Source organism: Zonotrichia leucophrys, chromosome 2 (genome assembly GCF_028769735.1).
Source record: "Zonotrichia leucophrys gambelii isolate GWCS_2022_RI chromosome 2, RI_Zleu_2.0, whole genome shotgun sequence".
NCBI classification, from domain to species: domain Eukaryota; kingdom Metazoa; phylum Chordata; class Aves; order Passeriformes; family Passerellidae; genus Zonotrichia; species Zonotrichia leucophrys.
Genome location: NC_088171.1, coordinates 73,978,559 through 73,992,704, shown reverse-complemented (window position 1 = coordinate 73,992,704; position 14,146 = coordinate 73,978,559). Strand labels below are relative to the sequence as shown.

General features: G+C 42.2%; 1 protein-coding gene across 1 annotated transcript; it reads right to left on the bottom strand.

Moving 5' to 3' along the window:
• Positions 1–575: 575 nt before the first annotated feature.
• On the bottom strand, positions 576–5,281 carry LOC135442921 (uncharacterized). The gene is given in 5 exon segments (XM_064703198.1): positions 576–733; positions 2,035–3,552; positions 3,555–3,857; positions 3,860–4,732; positions 4,903–5,281. Coding segments are annotated over 5 exon segments (3,231 nt in total).
• Between the last annotated feature and the right edge of the window lie 8,865 nt (positions 5,282–14,146).

Here is a 14,146-nt window from a genome sequence, read left to right as displayed (position 1 = left end):
AGATGCCAACAATACACGTCAGAAACCTCCTGTGTTACTGCTGCCTTCTTGTGTTGTCCGTCTAGCATGTGCTGGGGAGATCCAAGTCCTCCATGAGAACTGGGACTTACAACTGTGAGACTTCTTCCAGCTGTATAAAGATCTTATTTACTTCTTCCCAATCAAGTATTGTGTAGCAGACACTCACAACAGTATTGTGCATGTTACATGTTAACTTTATGGATCAAATCCTATATATTTCAGGTTCCATTAATAATAAGCCTTTGCAGAAGGATTTTTCAGATTTGATACCACTAAAACTGAGCACCATATTGCACCATATAAGTAGTTGCTCTAATGTCATCAATGTCATTGCTGATAGATCAGATGCTGACTCTTCATTTCTTTGATGCCAAATTTTGCCCCAAACAGGCAGAGTGACTGCCTAATCAGACTCAGCTTAAGTCAATTAAGCAGGAGGTATTTTTATTAGCGACGCGTCGGAGAAATCACAAAATGGATTTCTGAGTTCACATAGCAAAAGCAAGCCTTATATACAATTTTGGGTATAGGATTACATCAGATCAGATACATAATCATGCATATTCATATGGGGTGTGTGTAGGCGGAGCGTGGGCGGAGCGTAGGTGGAGACATCTCTTTTGGGGAATTTTCAGGTGGTCGTTCCTGTTGCCTTCATCATAGACGGGGTCTTTCCGATGAGTCTTCCTCTTTAAACTTTTGAACTCTTTTCCTAATTTGGTCAATTCCCGGTGTACCTGGCTTAGATCCCGTGGCTTGGCAAAACCCTTAGGGTCGTTTTGACATTGCTGGCTCTAAACCTGCTTAGCTTATTAGTTTCTCCTATACCTACCTCTTCCCCTGTCATGATGCTCTACCTTTTATCTAATTTATTGCTCTGTTTTCCTAGTGCTGTGCTTTCTCTGTGTGTTCTAGTGCTAGGCCCTTCTTTACATGCTTCTCATTCCATGTTTTAACCCATTACTTCTGGAAGGCTATCTGCTTTAGGGCTTCATTTCCCCTCTTTTTCTTGTAACTTACGAATTCTTTCGTCAAGTTCTGGTCCTACAGGACGCTGATAGGCTCGTACCATTGCCCAAATCATTTGGGTCCTCTTCATTATGCCCCTTAGTCTCCACCACAAACAAATGTTTGTAAGAGTTAGTAATAACAAAGCTACAATTACTACTAGCATTGGGTGCACCAGGTAATGGAAGACCTGTGTAGCTGTTGGGGAGTATCCTGTAAAGATGTCCCACCAGTGATGCTGGCCTACTTGTTCTACTTCGGTCAGGACATTCTTTATCTTTTCTGAATTGTGTTCTATCTGCCATACCGTTCGTTTAGTTGTTTGATTCACCTTTTGCACCAATTTCTTTACTTCAGGGTGTGCAAGCATTGCTTTGAGAATTTTGACGTCCATCCCTATTTGTAATTTCGGTATCTCTTGATATAGGTTGAAATTTGCGTTAATTAGCTGTTGGGTAGTTATTGGGACAGTGTAATGAAAATCACAACCTATGATCTTGGTAAAGTTGCATACACAAAAGTTAGTATTGTTAGTCTCTTCTAGGCAATTATCTATAGTGACGTTGTCACAAGCTGTCCTTACGCAAGCACACCCATTTCCTATATAGTAAACTTGTGATTGTGTTCTATCATGTGGAAGCATTTCTAAGGTACATACACTATTTTCAGCATCTAAGCATAAATCTTCGGCTTCTACCACAGCATTTTCGCAAACATAGCCTAATTGTCCTCTAGGGATGCACGCTTCTGTGCTAACCGATTGCCACCTATTTTTGGTGTAATCATAACTGGCCCAGACGTTATGGTTTATTGGCCTAACAACAACTTCTTGGTGTGTTGTCCCTAGAGTGAGGATGGGAAAAATAGCTCTTTCCTTATTTGTCCTACAGGGGAATGCTTCAGGCCACCCAGAAAATGTGTCAGTTAATACCAACAGGTACCGAAACCCCCCTTTTCTTGGGAGTTCAGAAAAATCAATTTGCCATATCTCACCTGGGAATTTACCTCGGTTTATAGCTCCTAGGTGTACTTTGGTTCCTGTGTTTGGGTTGTTCCTCAGACACCGTTCACACTGGGACGTAACGTGTTTTATAGTAGTAAATAATTTTGGTCCTGCTATTCTGGTCTGCAAATATTGGTAAAGCGAATCTAGGCCCCAATGGGCCTTTTCATGTTCTGCCTTCACAAACTGCCACATCACGTTTCCTGGTATCACTAACTGTCCTGTTTCTAATCGACCCCAACCATTTTCTAGTATTTTGCCCTTATTCCTTTGAATCCACCTATGATCTGATTCCTGGTAATCTGGCTGGATATTGATATCCAGCTCCCCTGGTATTAGGGCCGCTATTTCCGCTTCCTTATTTCTTATGGCCGCCAATTTAGCTTCTGTATCTGCCTTCCTGTTCCCTATTTCTGGAATAGTATTGCCTTTCAAGTGCCCCTTGCAATGCATTATGGCCACCTGTGTTGGGAGTTGGACCGCCTCCAGTAGTCGCAGAACCTCTTCTGCATGTTTGACTGTTTTTCCTTGTGTAGTCAACAGTCCTCTTTCTTTCCAGATGGCTCCATGAGCATGTACGACAGAAAAGGCATATTTAGAGTCTGTCCATATATTAATTTGCATGTTCTCTGCTAATTCCAGGGCTCGGGTCAGGGCTATCAGCTCTGCTTTTTGAGATGAAGTCCCTGCAGGCAGGGGGTTTGACTCAATTACCTTCTCTGTAGTGGTGACTGCATAGCCAGCCATTCTTACTCCTTGCCTCACGAAGCTGCTGCCATCTGAAAACCAGTTGTCCGCGTCTTCGAACGGCTCTTCTTTGAGATCTGGGCGACTGGAGTAGACGGCTTCAATTGTTTCCAGGCAGTCATGTTCGATGGGTTCTGCTGGAGCTCTTCCTTCTAAGAATGAAGCTGGGTTCACAATATTAGTTATCTGAATGGTTACATCATCTGATTCAGCCAGGATGGCCTGGTACTTTAAAAATCTGGAAGGCGACAACCAATGGTTGCCTTTCTGTTCCAGCACAGCTGACACAGTGTGGGATACTAACACAGTCACCTTTTGGCCCAGCGTAAACTTCCTGGCCTCTTCTATGTTAATTATCACTGCGGCCACTGCCCTCAGACAGCCTGGCCATCCTTTACTTACTTCATCTAATCGCTTGGAGAAGTAGGCCACAGCTCTCTTGTGTGGTCCCAACTGCTGTGCCAGTACTCCTAGGGCCATCCCTTGCCGCTCATGGGAAAATAGCCAGAATGGTTTTGACACATCTGGGAGACCTAAGGCTGGTGCTCTCATCAGCTCCCGCTTCAGCCTCTTAAAGGCCCCTTCTGCCTCGGGAGTCCAAACTAGGACATTCTTGGTTTCTTTTAGCAAATCATACAATGGTTTAGCGAGTACCCCATACTGGTAGATCCATAGCCGGCACCAACCTGTCATCCCCAGAAAGGCGCGCAGGTCTCTCACCGTCTCTGGTTTGGGCATCTGGCAGATGGCCTCTTTCCTGGCTGCTCCTAGGATCGCTGTCCTCTGGAGATTTCGTATCCCAGGTACACCACTTCCTTTTGCACCAGTTGTGCTTTCTGTTGAGAGACTCGATATCCACTTAAACCCAGGAAATTCAACAAGGAAATAGTCCATTCAATGCATTCTTCCTCCGTTTCTGTCGCTATTAGGAGGTCATCTACGTACTGCAGGAGAGCGCCATCTCCCGGCGGCCCTTCCCATTGTTCTAATTCTTTGGCTAACTGATTCCCAAAGATCGTGGGCGAGTTAGACCAGCCTTGAGGCAACCGTGTCCAGGTAAGTTGGGTCTTTCTCCCCTATCTACTGATTCCCACTCAAAGGCAAAAATCCTTTGACTCTCGGGGGCTAAGGGAAGGCAGAAGAATGCGTCTTTCAAATCTAATACGGTGAACCAGGCCAGGCTATCCTTTAGCCTAGTTAAAAGCGTATATGGATTAGCAACCACCGGGTGCAATGTCTTGGTTATTTCGTTTACTGCCCTCAGATCCTGAACGAGCCTATACGTTCCATTAGGTTTCTTTACTGGCAAGATCGGTGTATTAAAATCCGATTCACATTCTACCAATAACCCCAGTTCTAAAAACCTTTTGATTATGGGCTCAATTCCCTTTCTGTCTTCTATCCTCAGAGGGTATTGTTTTCCCACCACCGGTCTTGCCCCGACCTTAAGTTCGACAACAATCGGTGTCGCTCGTTTTGATTTTCCAGGTATATCCGTAGCCCATACCAATGGATAAGTCTTGCTCAGGATTCGCTCGAAATTGTGGTTCTCAGGTTTGGGTTCTACACAACTGATTGTTAGGCTTAGGGCTGTAATCAGTTGTTCATCGTTTACTTGAAATTCCAATTTGTCCTTGTTGAACTTTATTATGGCTCCCAGGTTTTCCAATAGGTCTCTTCCCAATAAGGGCTTTGGCGAATTTGGTAAATACAGGAACTGGTGAATTCCCATTTGTTTCCCAATTTTATATTTAATAGGTTTCAAAAAGTAAGCCTTTTCTGGTTGGCCCGTTGCTCCCACAACTTGTACAAATTCATCACTTTTAGGTACCAATTCCTGATTTAAAACCGAAAAGGTTGCTCCCGTGTCAATCAAAAAGTTCAATTCCCTTTTACCTTCCCCTAGCTCCATTTTAACCAGTGGGTCTGCTAGGGTACGGCCCACCGGTCCCCCTCATTCACTATCCTGATGTGTGGTAGTAGTGGTGGCCATCACCCTTTCCCTTAGTCGGGGGCATTCTTGCTTCCAGTGTCCCATCTGTAGGCAGTAAGCACACTGATTTGGCCCTACTCTAGTTGGGTGGGGTTGGAACTCCCCCTGCCTCCTATTGGGTTGCCTCTACCTCTTCCCTTAGTTCCAGGTTCCGAGTGACCTGTCCTCTGAGCTGCCACTGCTACAGCCACTACTCGAGCTATCCTCCTGTCCTCCTTTTTCTTCTCCTCAACTTCTCTATTATTGTATACCTTCCATGCCTCATTCAGCAGTATCTCTAGATTTTTGTTTGCTGGGTGCTCAAGCTTTTGTAACTTCTTCCTGATGTCTGGGTTACTCTGTCCCATCATTAACCCTAGCAAGTGCTGTTTCCTTCTTCCGTTGCCGGGTCTAGGGGTGTGTATTGTCTCATTGCCGCCCTGAGTCTGTCCAAGAACTCCGATGGGTCTCATCCTTTCCCTGCCTGATGTTGTATAGCACTGACCAGTTGATAGCCTTAGGGATTGCATTACGCAAGCCCATCGCTATCAGTTTCCTATACTGCACTAACCGTTGATAATGATCTGCGTTACCTGGGTCCCATTCTGGTTTACTGCTGGGAAAATTATCTTCTATTCTCCCCGGTAACACTTGAGCATGTTGTCTCCTGTTTCCAACACAAGCTCCCTTTCTGTATCTGTCAGCTCCGACAGCATCACTTCTATATCCTCCCAATCAATATCTAAATTCTTGGCCATTAGTTCAAATCTCTTTGCTACTCCCTCTGGATTTCTCCTAAAATTTTTGCTTCATCCCTCCAATTGTTCAAATCACTTGTCGAGAACGGCACCTTTACTCTAGTCTTTTCCCCTACCATTGGCATAATTTGTCGGAGAGGAGCTATCGTATGATTCCCCTCCTCTCTTTGCTTTGTTTCCCTCCGTGCCACAGATCTGGTATAATACGAGTGACTGGTCCTTGCCCCGGGGTCCTCTTCCTGTGCCTCTATGTCCAGTTCCTCATTTTCACCTCCCATCTCTATTACACAGTCCGTCCGACTCCCGTCCTGGGTCTGTCGTCCCCCTAATATCTGTCGACCCTTATCCTGCTCCGGGCTACTACCCCTCTCCTCTGCTGCTTTCCCATCTCTTTATCCTCTATCTGTATTATTATACTCAATCTCTGCGAGTTGTTCTCTGTCTCCTTTTTGCATGTCACATTACCACTCCCCTTACTATATTTTAATTCAGGGACGTCGCCCCCCAATGAGTCGCTCTTGTCCCCAGCCTTTGGTGTGCTGGTTTCCATTCTGCAAACACCAGTCCTTGGTGTGCTAGTTTCCATTCTACAGTCACCCCCATTTCTGGATGTGTTACTATCCCCGTATGGACTAAGCTCGGGCGGGCTGCGTGTCTCCGCCCGGCTCTCTACTCCTGACGGACTGCCTTCTTCTCTTTCGAGTTCCAGTCTGGGTGGGCTGTCAACATAGCTCCCCGACCCCTGTGGGCTACCTAGTTCTTGAGGGCTGCCCTTTCCCTCGCTAATCCCTGATTTTGATGGGCTACCTTCCTCTCAGCCGTTGTCTAGCTTCTGAGGACTGTATCCAAACTTAGATTTCCACCACTGCTCCAATTCCTTTAATGGGCTAGGATCCCCTTGTTCTTCTTTTGGTCTGGGAAGGGGTCCTTCTCGCCCTGGAGCGAATGGATGGTATTCCCACAAGCTTATTTCGCTCTCCTTTCCACTATCCCTCCTTGTTAACTTGAGACACTGCTGTCCAATACTGCATGCATCACAGCAATGGTCCTTTGACTTCGGACCTTTCTTATCTCTTTCCAAAGCCAATACTAGGGGGTCCTGAGGGGCTACATTAATTCCACATTCCTTTTGCCACTCAGGTTTATTCCTTAGGGTGAAAAACATGTCTGCGTATATTACCTCATCCCATTTATTGAGCCGGCGGAGGAAAAGCATCAGTTGTAAAATAGTGTTATAATTAGTGGTTCCCTCCGGCGGCCATTTCTCATTATCATCTAACTTGTATAATGGCCACCACTGTGTACAATATTTAAGGAGTGCCTTTTTACTTATGTTTCCTCCCGGAATTCCTCCCAAGTCCTTCCAATGCTTTAGGATACATCCTAAGGGGGTTTTCATGTTTACGTCCTTACTCTGTTGGCCTCCCATGGCTATTCCCTGCGTCTGTATTTTCGGTTTAGTCTCTTTCTCGCAGGCACTATATATCAGTTTATTTTAACACTTCATACACACAATTTCCAATCGCTTTGTCCTTTTCCGACCTGGCTTCTCGCGAAGAACAGGAAATGCGGAGCGGGACTCCCCTCTCGCTTCGCAGCGATGCTGCGTCTCATTCACTCTCACTCATACCCACACTCATTTATTCAAAACGTCCTACCTTTCCGGTTTATCAGAGTACACCGCTTTACCTCGAGATGTCGCTGGCAAACCGTATAGTACCGATACTGGTCAACTTCGGGCTATTACACACCCGTAAAACAGCTGTAAACCAAGGTACAGTTTGCAGATGATATCACAATAAATTCTTACACACAAAAGGTTACAGTTAACACAAAATACCGAATCCTTTACGAGATTCTTGCAAACAACATAACAGTTAAACAAAGGTGTAGCACAAATGTATCTCCTCAAAACCTTATCAGGGAAAGGGAAAAATTGGACAAGGTCCCGGACCTGGCTGGATACGTTCCCAGGCGTAGTTTAGAAATTCAAACAAAGCAACAATGCTTTTAAAAATTCAGACAAGACAACAACATTAAAGAAAAACATATACCCTTTTAACAAATACTCTTTTCCTTTCCTTTTTTTTTTCTTTTTTTTTTTTTTTTTTTTTTTTTTTTTTTTTTTTTTTCCTTTTCACTCTTTTAACAAATACTCTGATTCCAAATGGGGATTTAAACCCCGATACCAAGCGGGGACTCGAACCCCAATACCAAATGGGGACTCAACCCCAATACCAAATCCAATACCAAATGGGGACTCAAACCCCAATACCAAATGGGGACTCAAACCCCAATACCAAATGGGGATTCAAACCCCAATACCAAATGGGGACTCAAACCCCAATACCAAATGGGGACTCAAACCCCAATACCAAATCCAATACCAAATGGGGACTCAAACCCCAATACCAAATCCAATACCAAATGGGGACTCAAACCCCAATACCAAATGGGATTATGCCAAGGCGTCCCTATGGCTCCCGTCGGGCGACTACGTCTAGTCCCCGTTTCCCCAATTAAAGCGCTTTGTTCCAAATTCAATATGCAATAAACAATTAAAATACCTCTTAATTGGAGCAGGAGATGCAGGAAACCCCTCGTCCACCGAAGAGCGCTGGTCCGGGGGGGAGTCTCTTCTGACAAAAATCTGTCAGGGGCGCCCGAGGGTCCCGGCCCCGGACCCAGCTCCGGAGGACGCTCAAGGGTCTGCTCTCCCGTCTGGTTGTCCCATCTGGGTCGCCAGAAAATGATGCCAAATTTTGCCCCAAACAGGCAGAGTGACTGCCTAATCAGACTCAGCTTAAGTCAATTAAGCAGGAGGTATTTTTATTAGCGACGCGTCGGAGAAATCACAAAATGGATTTCTGAGTTCACATAGCAAAAGCAAGCCTTATATACAATTTTGGGTATAGGATTACATCAGATCAGATACATAATCATGCATATTCATATGGGGTGTGGTGTAGGCGGAGCGTGGGCGGAGCGTAGGTGGAGACATCTCTTTTGGGGAATTTTCAGGTGGTCGTTCCTGTTGCCTTCATCATAGACGGGGTCTTTCCGATGAGTCTTCCTCTTTAAACTTTTGAACTCTTTTCCTAATTTGGTCAATTCCCGGTGTACTTGGCTTAGATCCCGTGGCTTGGCAAAACCCTTAGGGTCGTTTTGACATTGCTGGCTCTAAACTTGCTTAGCTTATTAGTTTCTCCTATACCTACCTCTTCCCCTGTCATGATGCTCTACCTTTTATCTAATTTATTGCTCTGTTTTCCTAGTGCTGTGCTTTCTCTGTGTGTTCTAGTGCTAGGCCCTTCTTTACATGCTTCTCATTCCATGTTTTAACCCATTACTTCTGGAAGGCTATCTGCTTTAGGCTTCATCTTCCTGAGAAAATGAAATAAAATAATAATAATCTACAAGTAATAGTGGAAGCACTCTGATGTATATTGTAATTGCATGTTCTGTTCAGTAAAATTTTATTTAGGCTAATTTTCCAGAACCTTACTTTTTATAATTGACACTCCTCTCCTACAGAATCTAATTAGATTCCATGTCACTCAGTAAAATTGGAAACTTCATTCAAATGTAAATCACACTAGTTTAGGAATGTACAACCTGAATAATCATATGCATGCAATAGGAGTTTTTTTTAAGGCAAACAGCTATGTGATTTGAAACTATGTAATCTGAATGAAAAATTTCAATGTGTTTTATAGCTGACTTCACATAAATGAATATGTTGCAATTTTTATTCCATATGCTTCAGAACATAAGCTTCATTTTCAATTTTTTTTACTGGTTACACAAAAAATTCCAACTCCTCACAGTGTGCTGCTTTTTGTCTCGTAAATTTATTTGACAATGACTTGTGAAATGAGTAGGAGAAAATTCTTGTTTACAACCTACAACGTATATTAGAATTTATACTAAGTATCTAAATTGAACAAAAGAATTTCAGAACAGGCTTAGCTTCTATCTGTAACAGACCCCCAAACCAGATTGCCTGTAAATAATTTAGCACCAGGTTTCCTGTGATCTTCCTATATACTGGGTGAATTAGTCTCCTTCATTAACTTCATTTATGGCATGAATGTAAACTCCTCAAAAAAACCAAAAACCCAAAAAAAACAAAACCCACATCACTGGAAAGAAAAAAGCTTGTCAAATATAATTGAAGATAGATGCTGAAGTCTCAATAACATGACAGGTCAGCACCACACAGGAGGTTTATGACGGGTGATCAGGGAAACTGCAACTACAGAGCAGGAATATGGAGGAAGATGACAGATGAAGGAGAAACACTGTTTTCACCTCACTCTCTATTGCCTTAACTAACATCATGGCTCTAAGCAGTCTCTGAAAAACAGCAGCTTGGATTGAACAGCATCAGACACCCATAAATATGATTATTCTTCTTCTATCACACTGCATTGATAATTGTTGTACGTGATCTGCGCTGCTTCCTTTCTGATTCCTGGACATAATGAAGAAACACAGTAACATGTTTACATAGAATATTAGTATTTAATATACCCAGTACAAATCCAAGTAACTTACATAAATAAAGCATAAAATGGTGTTTTGAAAACTGGATGCTCAAATATATACTGTGTGCTGGAAAAATACATTTTGTCATGTAATTACTTTCTTTTAGTTTTGCAGGATTTCACAGTCTCATCCTTTGCCTTCCCTCACCACTGATATCTTTATTAGTTTTATTGTCACTATGTCAGAAAAAACAAAAAAACTCTAAAAAATTAACTAACCCAACTTAATTTTTATTAGTGATAAAAATTGGCTCACTGACACAAAAAAATTATTGGGGTTTTTTTGTTCATTTATGATTGACTACCTTGAGAAAAATATTTCAAGCAAATATTCAGCCAGTCAGTTTCAAGTGTGTTGCTTTTCTAATAGATAAATGAAAAAAAAAAAAAGAAAAAGAAAAATTCAGATATTTAGATATTTTAACTGAGAGAATTTTTTAAAGCTTCCTGAGGAACCTAGTCATTCAAGTTCCTTAGAAGTTTTGGAAGTCTTAGACCAAGATAACATATAACAACTCCTCCACTGCTGAGGACTATTATTTGTTCTCCAATGTATTTGTTATTCCAGATAGTTCTTTGCCAATCATGAAAGTTCAAAAGTAAAGTTTTATACACATTTAAGTACAAATATAAAGTATGAACGATAGACCCAATGTAGGGGCTTAGTAAGGTGTCTTCTGATCATTGGACTGCTCAGCTACTGCTGTTTTTATTGTGTATTCTAAAACTTATTCTTCATCCTAAAAATGGCAAATAACACACATTCAAGAATTATTCAGGATGCAATAATTTAGCTATATTTTTAAAATCTCCCCCTGAAGAAATGTGACCTTTTTTTTCTAAATATCCAAACTAGCTACATTTTTCTTGGTTCTCATGGGATAGTTTATTAATTATTTGCAGATAAATATAGATCACACATTACTGAGGTCAGAGTTATAAATACCTGGACAAAGTTTGAAATTAAATATAAAGAATAATCTTAAGATTGATGTGCTTGCTATCCTCAGCAACATTACGACAGTAATTGAACCTTGATGAGCCTAGTGAGCCCCTTCCAACTCATGTTATTTTATGATTCTATTATTTTATTCAGGTATTTCACAAGCTAATGGAAGTTTGATCCTTGCCTTTAGTCAAACGGAAGGTAAGTACTAGGTTTATAAATTATTTTTATTTTTTTTACTTTTTATACATTATGCATTATTATTTGCCTATCATAGAGGTGAGCTTAACATCAGAAGCAAAAGCAAAGTTTCCAGGTGCTTCATGTCTAACTTTCCAAGAATTCCTGGCACAAGGGTGCTCAAAAAGGAAGAAACTCTCTCAATATGTAGTACAGCTATTGCAGAGGAGTGGAAAAGACCAATGGAAAGAACTGCAGGATTCTACTGTTCATGTGTTGATTTATTATATTGTCTCCTAAAACAGCATCACATCAAAAAGAGGAGAAAAATTGTAGTTGTGCAGGTAGACAGTACAGTTCTTAGGGCAAATGTTCAAGTGTCATAAAGAAAAAAGCCTTTATGGAATAGTTGAAAAATCTCAGTACAATTCAGGCTGGAAGGAAACTCAGGAGGTCTCTAGTGTAACCCAAAACAGGGTCAGCTGTGGGGTCAGACTCTGTTGCTCAGGGATTTATAGTCTACAGATGGAGACTGCGCACACTTTTCGGGCAACATGCTTCACAACTTGACTGACTTGGAGTGAAAATGTTTTTCCTAACCCACTCTTTAAAACTACCCTGCTTCATTTTAAACCAATTGTTTTTTGTTTTCACAGCAGACAGTGCTGAGAACTGGGGCTCCACCGTTTTGTGATCCCCTGCCACTGGAGGCTGGGTGGGTTGTTTGGGGATGGTCTCTCCTCCAGGCTTAAAAATGCCCAGGGCCCTTCCTGAAGAGCTGCTCCCAGACAGGCAGGACACTGCACCAGTGTGACAGACAGCACACAGTTTTGCAATTTTTGTATGTTGGCAGAAATGGGGGTTTCTGTCTGCCCATTCCTCTAGCATGTCTAGGTCCTTCTGAATGACAGCTCCGCTATTGAGAGTGTTGATTACATATCCGCACTCCCACAGTTTGACATTAGTTCCAAGCTTGATAAGAGAGAACTCCATCACTTCCTTCAGACTCATGCAATACTCTACTTTTGCTGGCTTCCAGTACGTGCCCCTTTTTCCCACCTCAGTAACTTGTTTTCCATGCATTTAATTTTCCACCCCTCTAGGCCATAAAGTTCCATTGTAGGTAGAAGAATAACATGAGAGTTGGTGTCGAAAGCCTTGCTAAAGCTGAGGTAAATTATATTTACCCATCCATAGAACAAGTAATTTCAACACTGAAGGCAATCAGGAATTGGACAGGGATGACTCAATCCTGGTAATTCTGTGCTGATTGTTCCCAGACACCTACTTCACCTTCTGTGTCAAGAAATGTGTTTCCAGAGGTCTGACTCAAAGTTTTCCCAAGGGACTGAAGCAAGGCTTGCTTGAGCTTCAATCTTCTTTGAAGCGAATGCAACACTTCTTCCTGTTGCTGTGGACCTCCCCTGATCTCCAGAGTTCTTCAAAGAAAACAGAGAACAGCAATTCAAGGATGACTGTCTGAGCACAAAGTCCTGGGAAATTTTGTTGAAGTCTGAGCTAAGGAAGACACTGGATATAAAACATCAGTCTTTGCTTTGTCTTCTGTGCCTGAACCATCAAGCCAATTAAACAACCGGAATACATTTTCTTAGTTCAGCCTCCTAATACTAATGCACAATAGGAAGTCCTTTTACTGTTTTTGACATCTTTTGCAAAAAAACCCAAAAAACCTCTGTGTGCAAATCTTCAGCTTCATTGCTCCTTGTTAGGTAAAGCCAAGGCTGCCATTGATTACCATATCCCCAAACAACTGCTTTCTAGTGACTAGCACAGTCTCCTGTGTGTCATCCCGAGCTGGATCAAGTGTCTGGATCAAGAAACTGTTCCTCACACCCTCTACAAATATCCTTGACTGCTCCCTTCCCACCATGTTGCTATGCTAGCGGATGTCACGGAGGTTCAAGATCCTCACGAACATAAGCTGGTGATCCCGAGATATCTTCAGGCAGTTTAAAGAATGCTTTGGCCTAAACTGTAGTTTGTAACATATCCCTACCACGCTGTTACACTCACTGACCTCTTCTTGTATCCTGATCCATGAGTTCTCAGCTAGATCACTGTCTACCATGTGGAAAGACATCACACATTTTAGGTTTCTTCACACATAGCACAGTCCCCTTATTTTGTCTTCCCTGAATATTTTGCACCTGTCTCTAACTTTACTTAGGCTGTGTGTATATCCCAGTTCTTCCAAAAACCTCATAGATGTTTTGAACTACATACAAATATTTATTTCCTCTTGATACTTCCTCATGTACAGACGTTTGTGCACATGCACTTGGAATTGATCATTTTTTGCATTGTTTCTTCCTTCATGAGGTGTCTCTTGTCAAAAAAAGAAAAATTAAATGCTCATTAAGATTTGTTGTTTCTTTAGCCTATGTGTTTTCAGTAATTTGCAGAACAAAGTACTTGCTGTTTTACATCTTTCTTCCATGCATAAATATGTGCCTACAGGCATCGAATGTCTATTTCTGAAAACAGTCATCAAACAAAAGCAAGATTGAAAGAAAACAGAAAATGCTAAAAGAATTCCAACCCATGTGTTGGAATTTTTGATTGGAACCTTACATCTTGTGTAGTCTGAAAATGTATGAAACTACGTGCCCAAAGGAACCAAAATGTATAGCTTCCATTTGGCTCCAGTGGATATTTCTACTGGTTAAACAGGAGCCAAATTCTGTGCGTCTACTTGCTTTGTCTATGTTTATCTTCCCATCTGGATTGACAGAGTGAAAGAGTGACAGAACACGCTGTGGAGAAAAAGAAACAGATTGGAAACACTTTGAACATGAGAAGAGTTTTGTTCCTGCTGAGCAGTACTCCCTTGAAGCTAAAGGGCTCTATTCATCAGTCACACATTGGGTCTTTGTGAACAACCAACACTCAGCTCCCGTGGAGCCCAAGTCTGGGCAAGCAGCTTGAAGTTTTTCTGCATTACTC